The 22,142-nt window shown below is 37.6% G+C and overlaps 1 protein-coding gene across 2 annotated transcripts; it reads right to left on the reverse strand.

Moving 5' to 3' along the window:
* Positions 1-660: 660 nt before the first annotated feature.
* LOC140143042 (synaptic vesicle glycoprotein 2A-like) lies at positions 661-21,854 on the reverse strand. Of its 2 annotated transcripts, none has more exons than XM_072165086.1 (12): positions 21,777-21,854; positions 12,961-13,349; positions 8,385-8,549; positions 7,874-8,057; positions 7,111-7,265; positions 6,641-6,768; positions 6,187-6,276; positions 5,492-5,590; positions 4,738-4,826; positions 3,184-3,680; positions 2,240-2,399; positions 661-1,776 (listed from the first exon to the last, which is right to left on the reverse strand). In XM_072165086.1, the coding sequence occupies exons 2-12, from the start codon at positions 13,277-13,279 to the stop codon at positions 1,590-1,592; spliced, it is 2,073 nt and encodes a 690-aa protein (XP_072021187.1). In that variant the 5' UTR covers positions 13,280-13,349; positions 21,777-21,854; the 3' UTR covers positions 661-1,589. The 2 variants fall into 2 exon arrangements, with proteins under 2 accessions (XP_072021187.1, XP_072021188.1); XM_072165087.1 differs by lacking the exon at positions 21,777-21,854 and adding an exon at positions 14,795-14,920.
* Between the last annotated feature and the right edge of the window lie 288 nt (positions 21,855-22,142).

The raw sequence follows: 22,142 nt of genomic DNA on the forward strand, positions 1-22,142 counted from the left end.
TCGCAGGAAGTGGAAGACCAAGCACCATTACATCTGCTGTGAACACTTTCCAATCAGTAAATTGTGAATTTAACTTTACCACTGAAAGGACAACTTGCAATTGTAGACCTTATTAGTCAGAAAACAATATTGAAATCTTCATGTTTCCATTTGAAATAAAGTGAATAATTCACTAGAATAATGACAATTGTTATTGTCACATCAGACATGTTTAGATCCCCTCCAAATGCATGAAACAAAAAGGATAATCCAATGATAGCTGATTCTTAATGGATACTGAATACAAAATATAGGATTTTGCTGCAACTTTCAAGTCTTGGGTTACTTTCTAATGTACACTGCGACATCAATATTGGGACCATTGGAACAAATGGGGCGTTTATATAAGCAAAAATAAATTCTGCTTCGACTGCACATTCCAAATTTGGCATACAATAACGGTTTCCAAATTTGGCATACAATAACGGTTTAGGAATAACGGCCATTATCTAAAGGGTGGTAATTACTTTTTGGTGGATGCATGTTTACAGCAAATGAATGGAGATAAGCCAGTCGGTAAGAACTTATTTAGCTCATGCTCTGGTAAATATGCATGGTAACGACTACTAATAAAACGCTGCCGAAAATTTAAACAACGAAACAAAATCAGACAATCCACATTGCTGTTAGCAATCAACGTCCCATTTATTTCTTAATTACAAAGGGACATTTTATTTCCTTTTTTAAAACATAAAAGATAACTCCATAAATATATTTTAAATAAATTCTAGCATATACAATGTAGATGAAAGTATTCAATATTAGCACAGCATAAAATAAATAAATATATATGCAGTCAACATCTAACCACTAATAAAATACATGTTTTTTGAAACCGTAGTGTCAACTGGATAGAAAGGTATGAAAGGTGTTCTTAGGATGTTATTTATCCGTTCATATCCTGAGTTAATATACACGATTTTAGGTTAAAATCATGTTGGCCAACTTGGATTTGCTGTAAATCAACACTGGAATGTTTCGTAAAATGTAATGTTGTTTGTAAGACTATTTTTGTAGAATAGGGTAGGAGACGGTCTTCAACTTCAGACCCAAACGAGAGGCATGTCGGGAGAGGTCGGCAAAAAATTAGCCCTTCTCTTCAATCGGTGCTCTTCCTTGTTCCTCTAAGGCAAATGGTGGTATACACACTCCACTATCAGGCAAGTGGTAGGCAAAACTGTGTAAGCCTAAATAAGGAGTCCTGGTCGCTTAATTTCTTTATGCACCCATAATGGCCCGCAATACTTATAGGAGTAGGGTATAGGATTTGGGGTTAGCGTTATGTTTAGCCCATTATGGTTGCATAAAATAAACACGCGTCCTGGACGCGATTATTTTTTTCGTACATCATATTTGTAAATTTTGATTTTTTTCCCCGTTTTTCATAATCAAACACGGAATATTAAAAGCAAAACTCACTGAAAAAATTGAAGATTATCTGAAAAATCACCTGCTTTTACCACATGCGTTACAAAAATGATGTACGGGGAAAATAATCGCGTCCTGGACACTCTCTAAAGGCCACTCAGCATTATGTAATAATCATTATCTCATCTGATGAGCTCATCCTTCACACACGGCATTGTCCACATTAAAATACCGCCAATAAGTATGATTAATGACGTCACAATAGTTTGAGCTACTTCTGATGTTTTGATTGGTAGTTCGGCTACCACGCCCAGTCCCAAGAGACAACAAAGGGTTGTCATGGTAATAAAGAGACCAAGAGCTGTGCCTCTGAAATAGAGCAGATAACAGTCATGGAGTATTACAAAAGACAAATGGCATTACACATAAACATGAAATTCTAAAGAAAAAAAAAAAAGAAAAATATAAAAGGATGAATTTTTTCAAATACTTTTATTTCATCAAATGCCTTTCATGGGTTGAAACTTCGACCACTAACAAAAGTCAACATGTTAATATGTTTTCATCAGTTTACATTAATAAATAAATTCTATGTAGCGTTTATATCATTGCATTAATCATGTTTATTTGTATTGTCTGTTTGAAGGGGTTTTTTAAACGTGGCATGGCAGGGAAACAATCATAAGATCTTGGCAAAATAAAAATGGAGAAATATCACAGGCAGGTCGAACTTATTTCCAAATTATTAATAAACTTTCTTATTTTTTTAAATATATATAGGCCTATATTCGCCATTCTGATAAGTTAGCAAGATGCTGGGACTTTTGCTTACCTTTTTCCAGTAGGATATAACAGCATTGTATGAACACAGAGGGCGCTCCATGTCACCATTCCAGTCAGCTGAAGGAAGAGGAAGACAACTGTAGCTGATATGGATGTGGATAGGGCGAGCATACAGAATACAACGATTGTAGTGGCAACACAACTACCAACTGAAAGAGAAAACGTAGTGGAAATACGGAAAAGTTGATCAAATGCTTATTGAAAACCGGAATATGTTTAATGAAATGTTACATTATATTTAGAGTACATTTGGTACAACTGAAAAAGAAGTTACCATTTTATTATTACAAAATAAATGGATAGAAAATATAATTTCTTGAAGTTGACACAGTAGCAAGCAGCATGTTTTTGCCAATAACCATGGTAACTTGATTAGGTGAAGATAATTTACAAGCAATATGTGTGCTTATTTATTACAGGAATTTATCAACTTTATTAAGGGTAGGCCCGAATTACCTAACCGCTGGTCATTCCCGGGACCTGTAACATTAATTATTGGTGCAATAATAATCACATTTCAACTATAAAGTACCCAACAAATTTAAATATTTCTTGCTCCGTAACTATAATAATAGACTGAAATTTCATCTGGTGTTAATAGACCTAATAATTAACATTTTAACCTATGATATTAAAACAAAACTAAGACGTACCTCAACGTCAAACCCAAGGGTGCAAGACACCTTTGAAAAGGATGTGAAGGAGTCTATTACATCAGAGCAAATCAACCATCACTCAGCCGCGACAGGGGCCTATACAAGTCACCTATCGTTTATACGATCAACTTTTCTGGGCCATGTGACCAATAGATCACTGATCCCTAGCCTGGGTTGACAGTCTCCTGATAAAGGTCAAAGTTGTGACCGAAAATTTGAGGCAAATCTTAAGTTTGTTTTGGGAAATAGGTTAAAATAATTATGACAGTATACTTACTAAACATGAATCGACTTCCTATGATGCTGACTACGAAGGACGCCACAAAGACACCAACAATTCCACCAATATGTGACAAGAAAAGTTTATAATAAGCCATGGTGGGTGCAAAAGGTTCATCAGATGAACACGCACTGGTTTTCTTCTCGAAACTAGAGTTAACCCATTTGGAATCATAAAATAATCTTGCACTAAAATCGGTATCTCCAAATGTGCTCGATATTATTTTACAGTTTGAAAAACTAACGCCTTCTGACACAACATTGTCGAAGTTGCAATTTTGAATGATTGAATTGATGAAATGGACATCGCTGAGAAAGACATCGTAGAATTGCACATTACGCATGGTGACATTATGGAATTGTGTGCTTTCCAGCGAATCTGTGTAATTGGTGTTGCTGATGGTTGTGCGTGTGATGTTGGAATCATGGGATCGATGGGAAATGATATCGGCAGCTTTAATATAGTCTGGAAGCCATAATGCCCATCCACCATATCTGTGAAGAGGAACCAATAATTATGAGGGGATGAGGTGCACATTTGATATGAGCATTATGTGACCGTCCAAGTATATATTTCACGGTAGTTTACTACTTTTCACTTTTGTACAAGTCGGCCCCGGCCAATTTTGTTTTATTTCGTGTTTAGAAAATATATATCATAAGCTTTAAAATGGTATATCATTTGACTTCAAACAATATCCAGAAGTGGGGTTGTGGTTTGTTGAACGTTGCCCCTTCAACAAAATGGAACCTTATTTCGATTCTACATGTGTCTCTTTTTCCACATTGCTAGTAATTAATATCAAACACAGTCATAATTGGCGGTCATTTCAAATCATCCCCAAGTCAACGAGGTTCAGGAATGTCCTCTAATTGTTAATTGTTGGTTGTACATACCTAGACAAAATACAACGCTTTGTAACCCACCACTTGAACAGGATTTAGGCAAAGCAAACAAAGACTAGAGCTATTTAAGAATTCTATAGACATAGGTACACGCTTATTATTCTTTTCAACAATGGGATTATTAATTGGTTTAAAAGGTGTTTGACTGGCACTAGCAAAATGAGATACATGTAGCACCAACTTAGAGGTACCTATTATACGACCTTCATGCACATTTTACATTGTAACGCAGAATACAATTTGCCGACTTTACGGCTGGTTTGTGGTGGACGGTTACATATGATCATGATTTTTGAAGTATATCATGTAATGACAACATGCAGTAGTTAGATATTTGGCCTATACATGCTATAGTAATGATCTGATGAATTAGAGTCGTCTTACCGATTCCTGGTTCACCATTGATGACTATAGTTTGAGAAACGGTTAATATAGAAGAAGATGAAGAAGAAGAATTACAGGAATATGAAGAAGTACTACTAATATCTCAGACAAAATATATAATTCGTCTCAGTATTAACGATATTTGGCTTCTAGTGAGTAGGGTCGTCTTACAAGTTCTAGGTTCACCATTGATGACGAGTTTGAGAAATAGTCTACCCAAAGTATACAATTCATTTGTACATAAAATATAAATTCTACTAACCCGAAAGCAAATGCACATCCACATATAATCAGGCGATCTGTGTATTGTCCTATAGGCTTACGTAAAACATCTGCTATGTTTTTGAAGAACTGTAAATTAGACAAAATAAATAGAAAGAAAGTTTCCAAGTATGTACTTAATTAGGTACGCAAGTGTGTCGGTTTGATCAATTTTGATCCAAGACTTTAATTTGCAATGTCAGAATTGCACATTATTTGTAAGTAATGTGCGTGCATACAAGTACGTTTCAACAAGGGCTGGTGACAAGGCTGTTGTCGACAATGTTGTCGACAAAGCCAAAAATAGAGAAAAGCTTAAGATATGCTTAACATGATAACATCGCCATTATTTGCCATTCGTAAGTGGTGTAGATTATCTTTCCATTATAAATTCTAATATTCTGATGATGAATAATTGCGTGTATCGGGAATATGGTAATATGTTGATGCATAAAAACGGCGCATAACGTGGTCTTTGAACTTAATATTTTGACTTTAGTGATGTATTGCTTTGTCGACAACTTGTCGACATCGGATCTTGAGATTTGACGCTTGTTGACAATGTAAATTCTACTCGACAACAGTCCTAGTTTCAACAGCAGTACTGTTGTCCGTTTGTTTAACACCACTTTTTGTTTGAGATTTATAAAAGAGATCAATTTTAATGATAATTCATCAGTGACTTTTTTGTTCAATCCACACCATTGTCATTCATCTTTATATTCCCGATTATATACACAATGAAACCAACTTACTGAAGAAATTTTCTTTCCAATTCGTTGTAGGAGTGTGCTAGGTGCTGGTGGTGGCTTCGATCTTCTTGTCTGGCGACCTATTCGGTATAACTCATTCGCCTGTAAGCAGCAAGAAAAAAAATATTTTGACGTATACAATTTGAATAGGCCTAGATGTTTACCTGAAAAAATTATACATTTCCATGACAAATGTTCGTTACTGTTTTTTGATTTGTACACATATCTTGTGAAAAATCTTAGAATGATGATGGCAGGAAAAAAGTTTTCACATTGTAATGCATGTTCTCAACATATCTCTGAAATAAAATTTAAAAAATCACATTATACCGTAAAAACTCGATAGTTAGCAGATGCGCTTACTATCCAGCGCTTAAACAGGCAAACATGAAGAGCCCCATCCACACAAGTGTAAAGGGTTTTGTGCAAATCAGCGATACTCATAGTTATATACGAACAAGTAAACATGCAAATGTGTGTCTCAACCCCATTAGCTCAGTTGGTAAAGCGTCGGACTTTGGTACAATTTCATGTTTTCAAAAGCGCTCGATAGTAAGCACATATGCTAACTATCGAGTTTTTACGGTATGATGCTGTACAATTGAGCACTTGAAATGCTGACATGCGTAGTGTTCCAGGCTAGACGATTACACGGACACGTGGATATAACTCACAGGTATAGGCCCTATATAACTTACCTTATATTTAAACGTCTCCCCGTCGTCACCGTTGTGACTTTCAGTATAAATATGAGTCAAAATTTCGATTGCTTTGGTCCATTCTCTGTGCTGAAATGATAACACATAAATATAATGAAAAGACATACCATAATCGAAACAAAAGCACCCCATCTAAATTCATTTTTCAGCCTCTCCCTCCGCTACACCGTTGCTTTAACTTAACAATTTACTTATTTATATAGTTTGTAGTGTCACAATTGTTATATTTATCCTTGCTTCCCAGCCCTGCGGGGCTCTTCTATATCGGAACTCTATAAGTCGGTAGTCTTTATTACAAAGTCACCGGCCTCTGCTCTGCCGGGATCGTGACCTTTAAGTTAGGGTGGAGCGAGGCTGTAGGCCTATCGAGGCTGTAGCGGAGCATGACCAAGATTTACAACACACATACATATACCACCATAAGTAAGCTTACCTCCATCAGTAACCGTGGACTCTCAGGAATGTGTGCCAAATATATCATAAGGGCCGATAGACATGGTAATACAGATAACGACAGACAGGTTATACGCCAGTTGGAAAAACAATAACCAGAACATAATGCTGTAAAAAATACAAAATATCAACAATAGGGTTATTGTTATTCATGATTCCTGACAAATATGGCACGCCTTTCTTCAAGTTAAGAAAAAAAGTTCATTCAAGCATACCAAAAATCGGACAAACTTTATAATTAGATTCGTCAAGGAATCATGTTTTTGTATCATATGCCGCATAGGTGTGGTGCAAATTAAAATTTCCCGAGACAGAAAACTCAGGAAATATAATCAGAAACACGTATTAACTCAATTTGCTCAAAATTGCGATTCGTCTCTATGCAAAAGTCATTGTAGCTATGATATAAATGGACACTCGGCCCCTTATGTTCTAATGAAGCTAGCTTACTCGGTATTGCAGTGCTAAACTCTGATACAACTAATGAAATGAAGGCAACCCCTGTGATGATGAACACAAGAAATGAAGTGATCTGTCTCCCACAGCCTTGACTTGGTAGAAGCTCGGTGTAATACGGCACTGCTATCGCCAAAATACCACCAATGCTGTGAAAATGAAATGGAGAGAATAGATTGGCTTAGGTGGATTTCAGACGAGAAGGGTAGGCCTACTTAAAGTAAGAAACATAGTAAATTATTCGATATATTCCAAGAAACGGGCAATGATAATGGATCGCAAAGGGTAAGAATGTCTGGAATAGACACGGCGGAAACGGGGTCGTAAAAGGGGACGATCGTAAAAGAACCCTCATTGCACAAGCCCAGCGTGAGCCATCAGATTGGACAGCTCAGAGTATTAATAGGGCGAAAGCGGTATAATCTGGTAAGGAACTCGAATTACTCGATGGAGTTTTCATTTGTATCCATAAGCCTTTCTGAAGTACGGCGGGCACAAAATGAGAGGACGTACTTTGATATTGGTAATCATTTGTCAGCTGAGAAAGCATACAAAATATTATTCAAATCTAAGGACGCCCTCTCCTTTTGTGCCCGCCATACTTCAAAAAGCCGTATGGCGTTGTGCGCTTACCGCAGTGTTTGAATTTCCTATTTTAAACGACAGTCTCTCATGACAGTGTGAATAAAAGTATAGAAGTTTAGTGGAACTGAAAGTTATAGGCTATAGTCTAGAAATGATTACAAGCCTAACTTACCCGAATCCATTAAGAGCCAAGCAAAATAACAAACTAGCATGACTTTGTGGGAGAACTCCTGCAATAGCTCCAAATATACCTGCCGTCATGAGGGATGCAATGAGGCAAGGACGACGAGCTGTCAGATCGGAGATACAACCTTGGATAAAAGCACCAAAAGCTATCCCGATCAGCACGATGATGCCTAAAAAGTTTAAAAGAATTATAACAGTGATATAACTATAACGAAGGCAATGGAATGACAACTTTTTGTTTTAGAAATTGTCCGTTTCATGAGCTGACTAAAATAACAATTATGCATTAGGCCTATAATGTATAATGATTTTATGATAACATTTATCAGGATTTAGCCTAAATGGTAAACACTCCTCAATTTGAAGTATTTTGAAGCTCATGATAATCATATGTGAGGGTCGCTCAAAAAGTTCTGCATCAAGAAGCTAATACCATTTCCACACATGACATGGGATGAGACAGAACTTTTTGAATGACCCTCTTAAGATAGACTTACGGATCCATCCCGTCTCAGCGTCCCGCAAACACAAATCTCTGGCAATATCGGGTACAAGAAGCGATGTAATGACAGCTTGGATTCCAGCGTAAAACAAACCTAATCCAACTGTTAGAACAAACTTGACATTCTTAATTCCATACACACATAATCGGTACCCAGCATCTGAAAAAGAAATAGGAAAAGGTATCAAAATAATAAGTATAAGAACTGTTGGTTTGAGCGTATGATGAGAATGATAAAGACTCGTGCATCTTTGTTAAAGGCTCAGTGATCCCAGCCAAGTGTAAAAATATTACAATTGTGTATAGGCCTATTATTAAATTCCTGAAAGTGAAGGACGGTCTTTAATTAAAATTGTCATCAAGGTATTTTTGAAATGAAAAATTTGGCAAAAAAACGAGGAAAGCAGCATTATTGACAAAGTTGTAGCCCATTCATACATTAAGCTAATGTCTCTAGGTCTACGTATAAAGTAGAGAAATTACAGATTTAGTAAAATGTCAAGTTATTTTGTCTCTAATACATAGCTTTCGGCTTTTAAAACCACTAGCACTATGTTAGCACATCTATATGCCTTTAAGTTTAAAACCTTTCCAATATTACTCAAGGAATGGGCCTTTTATAAACATTTCCAATAATTATTACTCGAGGAATGTGAAAACAAACAACTAAACAAAATGTTAATATAGGCCTTAATTGTTGACCCCGAGAGTTATTCGACATCGAATCACAATAGGCCTATATAAATTTGTATAGCATCCAGGAAATTATCAAACAGGAGATCTTTCGATTCACTTTCCGGATCTGAAAGTGATATATATTTATACCATAGGCGTAATCTTCCATGTACGAGAATGGGAATTTCACTATTTCAAGCCCCGCTACACACTCAAAACTTTGGTTGAAGAATTTGTCCGTAAAAACCCAACATTTTACCCAATATTGGTAAAATTTAAACCAATATGTTGGTTAAATTTACTTTAGTTGGTTAAAAGTTAACCAACAGTTGTGTGAAATTATTTTAACCAATCATTGTATTGTTCACCTGGTAAATAAAAATTGGGTTTAAGTTTATGTGCAAATTTCAATCAATTCTGTTAAAATATGCTTTTCTAGCAAATTGTTGGTTACCAGTTGAGCAAAACAGTGCAGTGATTGGTTAAAATAATTTCACCCACTGTTGGTTAAATTTTAGCTAAGCAGAGTAGGCCTAAATCCATCCAACGTTGGTTAACATTTTACCAAATTGGGTGAACTAGTTTAACCAACAAATTTTTAACCTGATTTTTGAGAGTGTATAGATGTGCCTTCAACGTGCATATCCAGCATATCCTTTTACCTGTTATATGTAGAGCCAAATTTAACAACATTTTCCTTCCTTCAAAGTTCAAATTAATATAATATTTCCCTCAAACCTGTCAACAATTTTGTGATGTTTACCACGTGTAGGCCTATAATATGGCCTACAGTTCAGATTTTGATCTGGGATACATTAGGCAAAATAAAAAAAAATAACCATGTTTCACGTCCCCTCCCGCTTCCTTTTTTGAGGTTTCTTATATTTTATTTTTTGAAATTTAGTTACAACTTTTCAAAAAATATGTCTACGAAGTTGATTATGTTTTCTATAGCTTAGCTGATATACAAGAAACACTTTTGAAAGGAGATTATTAGAGGGGCCTACCTCTCAGAACAACAAAATAAAAAAACCTCCTCCTTTATCCAGGCATTATTGTATTATCTAAAACAGCTTAAAATATGGGTTTTATGACACCCCCCCCCACACACACACCTCTGATATACCTTACTTCCTAAACAGACTATAAAATTGTATTGAAATCAGTCTTTTTTAATAAAATAAACACACTATCTGAGGTCATGAAGCTTCATGACTCCCTAGATTTTTTTACATGATAGCCCCCTTGTAAAGAACGCCTCATCGGTATTCCCTGCAAACAAACAAAACATTTGACAGAATGTTTCAGGATACATGCGGGTATACAAAACTTATTGCAAGTATTCTTGTTTTTTAAGTATTGAAAAAATATTTTGCAAAAATGTTTGCCCACAAATATTTGATAATGACATGTTAACAACATTTTTAAATTGCGGTTCTAACCCTAATCCTTATTTCATATTCGACTTAACGAGCCCTTTGGTAATAGGAAAATATCGGTTCGATAGTATGGCGAACGTTCGACACATCGAACCTTCGACATATATCTAACCTTCGACATATATCGAACCTTCGACATATATTGAACCTTCGACATAATCTTGCATGGACACAGCGGGCGGGTACCGATATATATCTTTACTCAAACTCAAATTGCCCGATTCATTCCCAACCTGACAAGGTTGCCATTTCATGATCCATGCATAATGGAAGAATTTGTTGTGTCCCTTACCTTTCCTGTACATAGAGGCGATAGGCACTCCCTTATTCTTGATATACAATGTGTAGGCTATAGCCTATCTCAAATTCACCATCAGAAAACAAATTGACATGTTATAAAGGGAACGCTCCAAAATTCATTATGATCATTATTCTATAATTTTGATACTAAATTTATAACGTTTGTTTCATAAGTAAAATATCATGGTTGTTAGTATCTTGCGAGCATACCTGCCGATTTAACATTGCCTCTGATTGGTCAATTACATGATATCTTCATTTTAATGACTAATCAGAATGGAGCTTTACAAATAATTCACCCCATTTTTTTGTGTGGTGAAATTATTCTAACAATGTTGCTGATAGGGCCAATTGATAATGAAAACTTCTTTTTGGCCAATCGGCAGGTGGTTCTCATGTGGTTAAATAGTAAATTTATTGAGATGGTCTTTGTTTATAGAGTGGATATGAGACAAACTATACCATTGTATGAAGATCTACTGTTTTATAGAATGACAGCCATGAACATGAAAGAAAAGATAAAAGATGAAAAACACACACCATAATAAAGCTATTATAATTATATGCGATATATAAAGCAACATCACCACCAATGGAAAGCAAAATGATCAAGCAAAACAAAATGATAAAAATGACAATAAGCATGCTGGCTACTAGTATTACAGGCCTAGAAAGAAAAGAAACAGAATTGAAGACTGAGAACAAGGAGATTAGGCCACTCCCAACAAGTTAAATGTGAGCAATTTTGCTGTTAGCCTTTGGTCAAAATCCCGGTCAAGACAGGAAGGAAATTCTTAATCCAGTCTCAACTAATGTAGGGCATACTATCACTAAGATCCACAACATGCTCATCTATCAGGACAAAGTTCTTAAACCCCAATACATTTGCACATTCATTGAATGACCTTTGAAAATTTGAGTACAAAACTCATACTCTGCAACTTGAGGTCAAATTTTGCACTATGATTATGTAATTGAGATTATTAGAATATGCCATTGGGATGAGGCTATTGTGGTCCATAGTGTATAGCTTGGTTTGCATGAGAGATGGTATTCACCGCTAATTTCGATTGACAAGTGGTAACTATTTTCAGTTAAATTTCACAAAACTCAAGGATTTTGAAATCATACAAGCAGAAAATTGTGTAGGCAATTGAACAGAAAAGGGGAACATAGACGAACTGATAGAGAAAACAACGAAAAACAGAACTGAGTGGGGATCGAACCAGCGCACCTAAGATTTCCAGGACGGACTAGAGCCTCCGCCTCCAACTGCACCATTTCCAATAGCGGATTAGATTACTGAATCTGCCGTTTGCTTTTCAATATTCATTTAAAGGATAAATTTATCCGAAAATATCAACAAATTTTTGCAAACATATTTTCTACAAATGTTCAGCCAAATTTAATCAATTTTGGCCCCCAAACGGCTGATTTTACCAACATTAAAAAACGCTCCAAAACACAAAATTCTGGGTCGGTCGAGACGGTAGAACAGAGTTTTTTTTCATCGCCTGATCTTCAATATGCCTAGATATCAATTCAGTGGATAAATATCGATACGGACTATCATCCATGTTTTGAATTTACAATCCCAGGCTCATCCTGCGCATGTATACATTATCGTGATTCAATACACTGTAAAAACAGTGTTTAGAAAGTGGTGGCAAGAATGTGTTTAGAAACGTTATGTTTAGAATATGGATGTCAGATGTTTAGAAATTAAACACCATCACTGACCAATGTTGAGAAATTTGACACATGATGTTTAGCTTTTAAACATGTTTACAAAGTGGTGGCAAAATTGTGTTTAGAAAAGTGTTTAATCGCTAAACACTGTTTTTACAGTGTAGTTAAATCTACATATTGACAACAACAAAAATCCGTATCTTAATCAATCGTGAAATCACCGTGACATTAAAAATGTTTAGTTATTGACCCAATGATGCTTGCGTGTATACTATAAAAATTAAATTGATATGATGGTCATGGTTATTCATAGTGACTATAAATTATCAACATCATGAACATGATTACATGAAAAGCTATGAGATGAGTCAGATATTTAAATGTTACTGAACCACCATATAAATCATGCATGAAGCCTCCACTATTAATGAAAAATAATTAAAAAGTGATATAATCACACTGACTTACCAGTTATTAAACGATCCGCTACTTCAGCCAATTGTGAAGCCGACGATTCATCAATGTCCCCCTCCTCAAACTCCGCCGCTCTTCTCTCATTCCCCTCCTCCTCCACATAAGGAGCCGCCCCTGCATGATAACCACCTCCAGCTCCTTGAGAGCTTTCACTTCTCTCTGTCACTTCATCATCATCATCACCAATAAATTGCACGTTCACATTTTCATCCACGGCTCCAAACTGCGACGTTTGGGATGTTCTTTTTGGTCTACTATCCCCAGCAGCTCTACTGATAGCGAATACATCATATTCCTCCTCCTCAGAAGACATATTCGATGCCACAACACTTTACATGCATATGAACATAGGCTATAACGATATGCCACACTATCAAATACACCTGTAAATATATAGGCAACACAGAGAATATCCTTGGTTCATTGAAGCCTTTAAATTAAATAATATGTTTACTTTTATGCTGTATTCAATATGTATATTATTTGAGTATAGTGAAGTACAGTAAGCATGTGATATTTGTTTTATGGCTGCTCTCTCTCTCAATCAATTTCATAGCATTTTTCTATTATAATAAATTGATTACCCTTCGATGTTAAATTTAGGTAGCACCTGGATAGTGTCATGATGTGATCAATCACAGACTTGTTGCGCGGTTTTTTTTTATTGAATACTTTTGAAATATTGACCAAATAGATATTAATAATAATCATTTAAATGTACTTCACGCGCAGCTGCTCATTATTTATTCATTACCGTTCATTTTAAGATGTAACGAAATTAATTAATTTAAGTACATCAACGAAAACAACAACCAACTAAATATATTTAAATAAATATAAAAAGAACAAACAAAATAATAAATAAATAAAAATAAATAAATAAATAAATATATAAATAAATAAATAAATAAATAAATAAATAAATAAATAAATAAATAAATAAATAAATAAATAAATAATTAAATAAAAAAACAAATAAATAAATAAATAAATAAATAAATAAATAAATAAATAAATAAATAAATAAATAAATAATTAAATAAAAAACAAATTTTAATATTTAACATTCAAACGTAAATCACGTTGTCCATTTAGCTATTTTGCTGGTGGGTCGATATGAACTTGAAAATAAAATTAACCGTCCTTTGGAAATGCCAAGGCCAAGGTCACTGATCTTTTCTACATTATAATAATATTAATACTGTTCATGATGCCTTATATAATTTAGGTATGCAATGCCTGGATGTACAGGCATTAGACTTTGCGGCAATTTTTCGCAAAATTTCACTTTACCCGCTTTTCCCCACCCCATCGCCCACCCGATAAAATCCTGGCGCCACCACTGGCCTAGACTGACACTGCATGCAGGCTATAGACCTCATACTATGTCAAGTGTGTTCGAGCTATCATCCATCTGTTGATCATAAAATCAATTTTTTTAAATTTAAAAATAGCTGTTCATCAGTACAAATAACTCGACCCTAAACGAATCCTGAAGAACCCGCCAGCGAGAAACCATTATAGGCATATCTATGAAATACCCCGAAAAGCAGAATTATTTCGAAATCATAGGCCTATCTAAAAGTTCATCTATAGCTATAGGCTAAATATAAATGAAGCCTGAATATTTAAATTCAGACCATGTCAAAATATCATATCCTGCTGCAATAGCACAAATTTGATATAATTATACTAGCTTTATAATAGAAATAATGTACCAAAGATATATTATATTGACAAACAGTATTGTGTTTCACAATATGTGTAAGGCATAAAAGGCCTGTTATAGCTGAAAGGCACGGCGTATAGTAAAACGAAACCAACTTACCCACCATGTATTAGCACATAATACAAATATCCAATGCTGAAAAAGTACCGTCTGTTTTTTTAAACGCTATTTTACACGTACGTATTACCATCATTACCATTGTTTGTGCTATTCAATACCCCGTTCAATATGCATTATAACATCCTCTTTATTGCTATACATGTAGTGCTATGAATAGTGTACTACACGAACTAAAATCTCTCTCTATATATAAATGTGAAAACTCCGATGTATACGGTATATGGCAAAAGCATTAATTGCAACCAGCAGCAACTACAAAGCTTGGCTCCAAAAAAGCGTATAATTGCTTTATAGGTCAATGCATATTCCCATTGAATCCTTAATGTGATAATTAACAATATCTAGAGCGACGGGCATGCAGTAAATGATAAGAGATAAATAATTACATTACATTATGTAACCCGGCCCGGTGAAAATATTAGTATGTAAACCAATCCCGGAAAACGAATTTGGTAGATAACTGAAATGCTGAAGTTATATACATGTACTAAATTATAGCGGTAGTCACTGGTAACAAGCGGTGCATTAAGCATGTTAAGCGGGGGGAGGAGGGATGCAGAGAGTGCTCTCGCCAGCCATGCGGCTCTTACTGCCGAGCAAACCATCTCCAGATATTCATGATAGTCTGCGATGTCCATCTTCTTTTTGGCCTACTGCACAGCAAGATTAATCCCCGGGATCAACCTTATTTGGGGCTAAAATAGTGTAAAAGTCATTTTGAACAGGTCTGCTAGAACCTCCCCCACTACCACATCACCCCTTGACAACTATCCAATGACTCAACAACGTCACTGTCAATTAAGGGATGGACAAAACGCACACTTTTAGAAACAATGGTTCTAAAGAACACATGAAGAACAAACGTTCTTTGTGGCCAAAAACCTTTTCAGGTCTAAATGGCTCGTAGGTATAGTCTAGCCTTTCCAGAACCAGTTTCGGATCTTCGTACAACCGATTGAGGTTCCAAAAGATAAAAAGCCTTTTTAGGTTAATCTCCGTATACGTCAGTCTCGTTGCCTCAGAGTGGGTAATTAAATGACCTCAACAACGTTGTGTTTTGTCCGCCCTATTCTTTCCTACCCTGTGCTTTCTTTCTTTTCTGAGTTTCTCTCTTTTCTGCCTCCTTTCCTCATGCTTTTGATCCACCCGTATATTACATGCATCTTCTTCTTCATATCCAATTTGCGACACTCCCTTACCAACTTCGTCAGCACATTCGGCACCAACTTACACCCTCTTCCGGTTCTTTTAAAACCTCTTCTCCAACGCCACCTACAACAAGTAAAGCGGTCTTCTTTACCACATCACGTATGGGATTGGAGCCGTCTTCGTCCACTTTCAACTCCTTTTTGTATGTTCTTCCAACTACACTCAAATCGCTTAGGCGTGCCCTTTTGCTGGTTGATAGAAGGCTCCCCGGTCTTTCTTCCCTGTGTGCACTTGCCATATTTTGCCTCTCTTCTAACTCGGTGAACATGGTGAACTCTGAACTAAACAAATCCGTTTTACCATAACTTCCTCATCATGCTCACTAGCTGTAGAAACCGCTTAGTAGTACCTACGCATCAGCATAATGAAATTACCTCAACGCCTCATCCCTGTCAACTGCCTCCTTCAAGATCTTTGGATTCATCCTAAAAGCTCTTTCCCAAGATTTATGAATGTCCCAGCTGCTCTTAGGAAAATGTCCGCTTGCAACATCATCTTGATCCTGTCTAGCTATCATGCTTATCTCAGGAAACTGCGAGGATACCAGCTTCTGAAACACTCGTTTGGTCCAAATCTTCGATTCATCAAATCATACAGCTATTTCCCCGGCCGGCTCAACTTCATGAACACCTTAAGCCGCGCCGCCAAAGCTTCGACTCGCGCGATACCCTTGTCTTAGACCTCTATGATCTTTCTTATTCCTTAACTCTCTGCCTTCTCTCCAACTACGTATCACTATGATCATCTTGTTTGCAGCTCCAGGTTCTTCTTTGTTCAACTTAACATGTCTCTCTTTGACAAAGTGTTCTCACAAAGTATATACAGCACTTAACACTCAACCTCAAACTTAGCACGCATATGTGACAGTTTAGCTTAATATGTCATCTACTCTATTTGTCTCGTCTTTTGACTAGGCCATGTACGTCTTCGTCCTTCGCTTTCTTCCACTCACTACCACTACCACTACCACTACCACTACTACTACCACTACCACTACCACCACCACCACCACCACCACCACCACCACTACCATTACCACCACTACTACTACTACTACTACTACTACTACTACTACTACTACTACTACTACTACTACTACTACTACTACTACTACTACTACTACTACTACTACTACTACTACTACTACTACTACTACTACTATACTACTACTACTACTGGAATCCCACCCTAGGACAACTTGGAAGAGCGTTATTCAAAGGGACTTTGATAGACTTGGCACCAGGTGGTCTGTGGAAGAAGCTGAATTTGCTACCAAGGACCGGGCCATATGAAAGTTTTTTCCTACGTCAGGCAGCAGGTGCAGAAATGCATGCACGATGCTGATTGGTAGGTAGGTATAGGTAGATAATGGGCTACTTCACAATAACATTTACGACTCCTGCCTACCGATGCACGTCCGTATTACATTTCTCCGTCTCCTCCAATTATTCACTCTTACACTTTACTCGGCGTTCCTCGACTCCGGTTATCCCACACTTCTCATTCCTATTATTTTGATACGGTGATTTCACTATTTTCTATTTTGAAAATGGTGCTGCTCACACGCTCCGATCCCATGGATGATCTTAATCCTCTTATATCATATTCGTATAAAATTGTTTACCCTCTCCATTAAATATGGTTCCTGGATCCGGATCTGAGCTCTGCCGTAAATTGGTCCCATTAAACGTCCCGAAGCAAGATTCCCAGCGTTCTATAAAAACAAAATTCCCTGGGTTTCCCTGACAAAATTTCCAAAATTCCATGAGAAATATTCCCTGAAAATAGGCCTATTTACACTTTGATTGAATCAAGGTTTGGACTAATCTAACAAAACACCTAGAAAGGGGAGAATTAAGGGAGAATTCTTTCCAAAAGTTCATAAATATATCAACTCAGTCTATATTTGGTTGTATTTTGGAGTCAAACGTTGTATGCAATACACGTGTATTTCAAAATAACAAAATAAGTTGCCCTTTGTGCCACTCAAATTCCCTGAGTTTTCCCTGCTGGGCTGTTTTTCTCAAATTCCCCAAGTTTTCCCTGTTTGGAAAATGGATGGTCATTTTCCTTAGTGGGCACCATGCCCAAGTACGTAAACCTTATTCTCCTGCATCTCCCTCTCTAATAACTTTCAACATCTTCCAGGTAGCCCATCTTTCTACAAACCCTGCCAGGCTGCCATATATTATTGTCTTCTATAGCGTAGCTTCTGATGCATTATTGAACTTGTATCCACAGACATCCATTCCGCTAATGGAGTAGCATTTGTGGTATCAATTAACGTCACTGTCAACATCATCAACAGTCTTTTGTATTACACACATTTCTTCCACTCCACATTCTTTTTAATCCCGTCTTTAATGTTCCCACATCTGTTAAACCGGCCATACCAGCACTCTTCATCACATTTCCATGAGACTTTTGATATATAAACAGATCCAGTGGCGGATCCAGAGCAGTCAGAGGGGGGGGGGCCCAATTTTGGAAAAAAAATGTAACTAATGACTGCGAAGCGGGCATGCCAGAGCGCTTGCGCGACGCAGGGGGGTGTCAGAGGGGGATGTGCCCCCCCCTCAGAAGTTAGAAACTTTTGGAAAATGTAGACCCATTTGAAGCCATTTGGTGGACCATTTTGTCACTATTATTGTGTAAAATTTTAGCCCAAAATTTGAGAAAAACAGCCCAATTGAAGCCATTTGTGGACAAGTTTTGACTTTTATTGTGTGAATTATTGCTATATAATTATGTACCAATAAAGTTGCGCACGCAGGGGGTGTCTGAGGGGATGTTCCCCCTCATAAGTGAGAAAATTTTGTAAAATTGAAGTCGGCTCGGAGTCCGTCTTAATAGGCCTACTGACTTTGGTGACAAAATGTGACGGGCCCTACATATCGGTGGGCTGCCGTAATTTTCACATGCTTTTAGGCAGAGGACCCGCCTTCAAGCAAAATAATCACATACCTATAGGCCTATAGACTGACCCGACTGCGATTTAGGCATGGGCCTACTATACGTGCAATTTAACCTTTTCCCTTCTCCTTTTCTCCCTTTTTTCTTATTTTTTTCTCCTTTTCTCCTCTTTCTCTTCTCTTCTCTCCTTTCCTCTTTTTTTTTTGGGAGGAGGGGGCCAGGCCCGCCGGGCCCCCCCTGAATCCGCGCCTGAACAGATCAGTTCCTTTTTATTACATATCCCTCATCAGCAATTTCATTCCTTCACAAGATCACCGTATGCTTCCAACTTATCACATACGGTAGGTCTACCTCCTTATATTAAGCTCTGCAATAACTTCAATGTTCATTTCTTCCTCCCTTTCCATATCGCGTACATTTTGCTAAATCTGCTCAATGCCTAGCACTAGAAAGCCCTAGATCATGCAGTGGTTCTTCAAATGACAGAGGCAAAATACATACCTGTACTGTCACAGCTGGGCACTCTAAGTTCGCCCGCTCTTTTATCGCTTCTCTTGTTATACCAACGTCCTCCCTTCTGTACCTTCTTAAAGGTCATTCGAAAGGGTACGTACACCTCGTCAGTCCGAAACCCCGTCAGTCAGAACCACCGCTAGTCCGAATTTTAAGCCTACCTAACGCTAACCTTAACCAAACCCTAACCCTAACCCTAAACTTAACCCTTACCCTATTAAAGCCTAACTCTAAAAATTCGGACCAACGGTGGTTCGGACTGACGGTGTTTCTGACTGACGGGGAGACCCCATTCGAAACTATATCTCTATAATGCAAGATCAGACTCACAGCCATCCTGCTTTACACGTGGTACCTTCCAAATACTGTGATCTTATTACCTGAGCGTCTTCAACCCCTTCATTCTACTGATGACCTGCCACTCACTCTCACTCTCCTCCACTATATACAAGAATCCCTCCTCTGACACCAATTTGCAGGGGGGACTAGCCGTTCCCGTCGTTCAAGTTTTGTTCTTATTGTGATGACTGGGTCCAAGGATTGGGTGAACTTGAAAATCCTAGAGTCTTAAGGGTTACTGAAGTTAAGATCCTACACAGGTTAGTCATTAACCAAAGGGGCCTATTTGGCATGGTCGAAATGAAAGTTGATCACATACCCACCACACGTGCACACCCCCAACACACCTCTGTCTTCAGCATTAAGTTCCGTTAGTTCCCGGATTAAGTTTTCCAGCGCCTGTAGCCAATTAGGCACTGGCGCTATTTATTGTAACCGAGGTTAGTTAGTGTCATAGACCAGGCGGGGAAGTCCTCTTTTGGTCGGTCTATGCACTAGCACTCTCGCCTTTTCACCACAAGGAGTAGGAGCTAGTGGGTTCGAGGCCAGGACCGGAAGTCACTAGAAGATAGCGCACGATACTTTAATGAACAGGTTGTGACAGAAATGGTGGCAGCGGTTGGTCCTGGTGTTTCTTAATAGGCGGTCCTAACTCTTTCCAATGGATGGGTCCCGGACCATTGCACCATAACGCTCGCCTTTTCACTCGTGGATTCGAGGCTCAGCAGGACTGGAAGTTTCTAAATGATAGGATAGCACAGGTTACTTCGATGAGTGGTTTGTGACACTTAATAAACTAAAAAATGGTCCTCTAGCCTACATGATGATAATACTTTTAATAGGCCTAGCCCTTGGCCCCTATATAATAAAGGCAGTCTAAATCAGTATTAACAATGATATCTGACATGCCGGACTCAGATGATAGGCCTACTTGTTAAATATTGTTCAGTGGTGTATTAAACTAGGCTAGGGTTGGTAGTGCCCGGGGCAAACACAATTGGCGCCCCTCCCCCCCCCCCCCCCAATATCTTAGACGCGGGCAGTGGCGTAGTTAGGGGTTGTGGCCCCAGCACGGTTGTTTGATGGGATCATTTATTAGTTTTTCAAACAAAACATCATGTATAACCAAATTTTAGGCTTAAACAGCTAAAAGTGATATCGTGCTTATGTATACGGATGCTTTTGATTCGTTCTCAACTTTAATTTCCCCTCTTTAACAAAATTATTCACTTTTATAGTATGTTTTATAGATTTTTCGGATATAAAATGTATGTATTAATGCCAAAATTGGTGGCGCTATTTAGTTACTGGAAATTACCCTTTCAAGCTTTTAATACAAATAATTCCTTTTATTGTTTGATTAATATGTTTATAAAATTTCCTTGTTGCTTGTTTCACCTATTCCAGCTGGTTTAATGACGGTATTAATCACCTAACCCTTGCAAATAAAGAAATATGATTTAGGGTAAATAGCGCCATCTATAGTTTGCATTTAGTTAATAATGAAGCCAATTCTATATACATCAAACAGCCGTGCCAGGGCTAATACATAATCCCCCCAACTCTTGCAACAATCGCGTGCGGAGCGCGCGGCGAAATTTTGGACAAATAAGGCCTACCACTCAGTGGTTTCTAGAAGTTTAATATCGGTCTTAAACTGTTCCTTCAATTGATTTTGTGCTGAAATACGTGCGAAGCGCGCGAAAATTTTGGCTTTCATCACTTGGAGGGGCGCAGAATCGATGCTGAAAGCTAAGGGTGGCACCTGCTTAGGGACACATTGCCTCCCCCCCCCCCCTAGTTACGCCACTGATATTGTTAGTAAACCTAATCTATTTCCACGATACTCACACACCAGGTTAAATACCCCTTTAAGACATCATGTGTGATGCCTCAACATCCCTCACTCAAGTGGAGCGGGTATTAAAAAGCGGGTGGGTGCATCGAGTACATAGAAAATTAGTGTAAGAAGTGTTGCTCCACTCACAGTGTAGCCGGCGCAGCAGGCCCAGCAGACGGTAGTCCCCGGTACCATATATGCAGCACGTAAGCTTTTAGTACTAGTACGTTAAGCTTTCAATCATGTAGAGTTATCATATGGCCGCCGGTTTTACTTTCGAACTTGAGCTAGTTCACGACAATGACTTATTACCATGTTTACATACACCGCACTACATGCGTATTAACGCACGTGCTGTTATAATTCGTCCCGGTAATTCGTCCATACAACACTGAATGTCGCGAAATGTTGTATGTACATCAAAATGGTCTTCTCATTTAATCGTGTCAATCACTCCCTGGAAAGGAATGGTAAGACTCTTTCAGGGCTCAATGCGCATATCAGTGCTGGACA

This window comes from Amphiura filiformis, chromosome 20 (genome assembly GCF_039555335.1).
Source record: "Amphiura filiformis chromosome 20, Afil_fr2py, whole genome shotgun sequence".
NCBI lineage: Eukaryota > Metazoa > Echinodermata > Ophiuroidea > Amphilepidida > Amphiuridae > Amphiura > Amphiura filiformis.

Coding starts and splice junctions, on each gene's coding strand:
- LOC140143042 (XM_072165086.1), bottom strand. CDS start 13,279: ATGTCTTCTGAGGAGGAGGAATATGATGTATTCGCTATCAGTAGAGCT. Junction 4,827..5,491: donor TTGGAAAGAAAATTTCTTCA/GTAAGTTGGTTT, acceptor TCTAATTTACAG/TTCTTCAAAAACATAGCAGA. Junction 1,777..2,239: donor TTATATCCTACTGGAAAAAG/GTAAGCAAAAGT, acceptor GCTCTATTTCAG/AGGCACAGCTCTTGGTCTCT.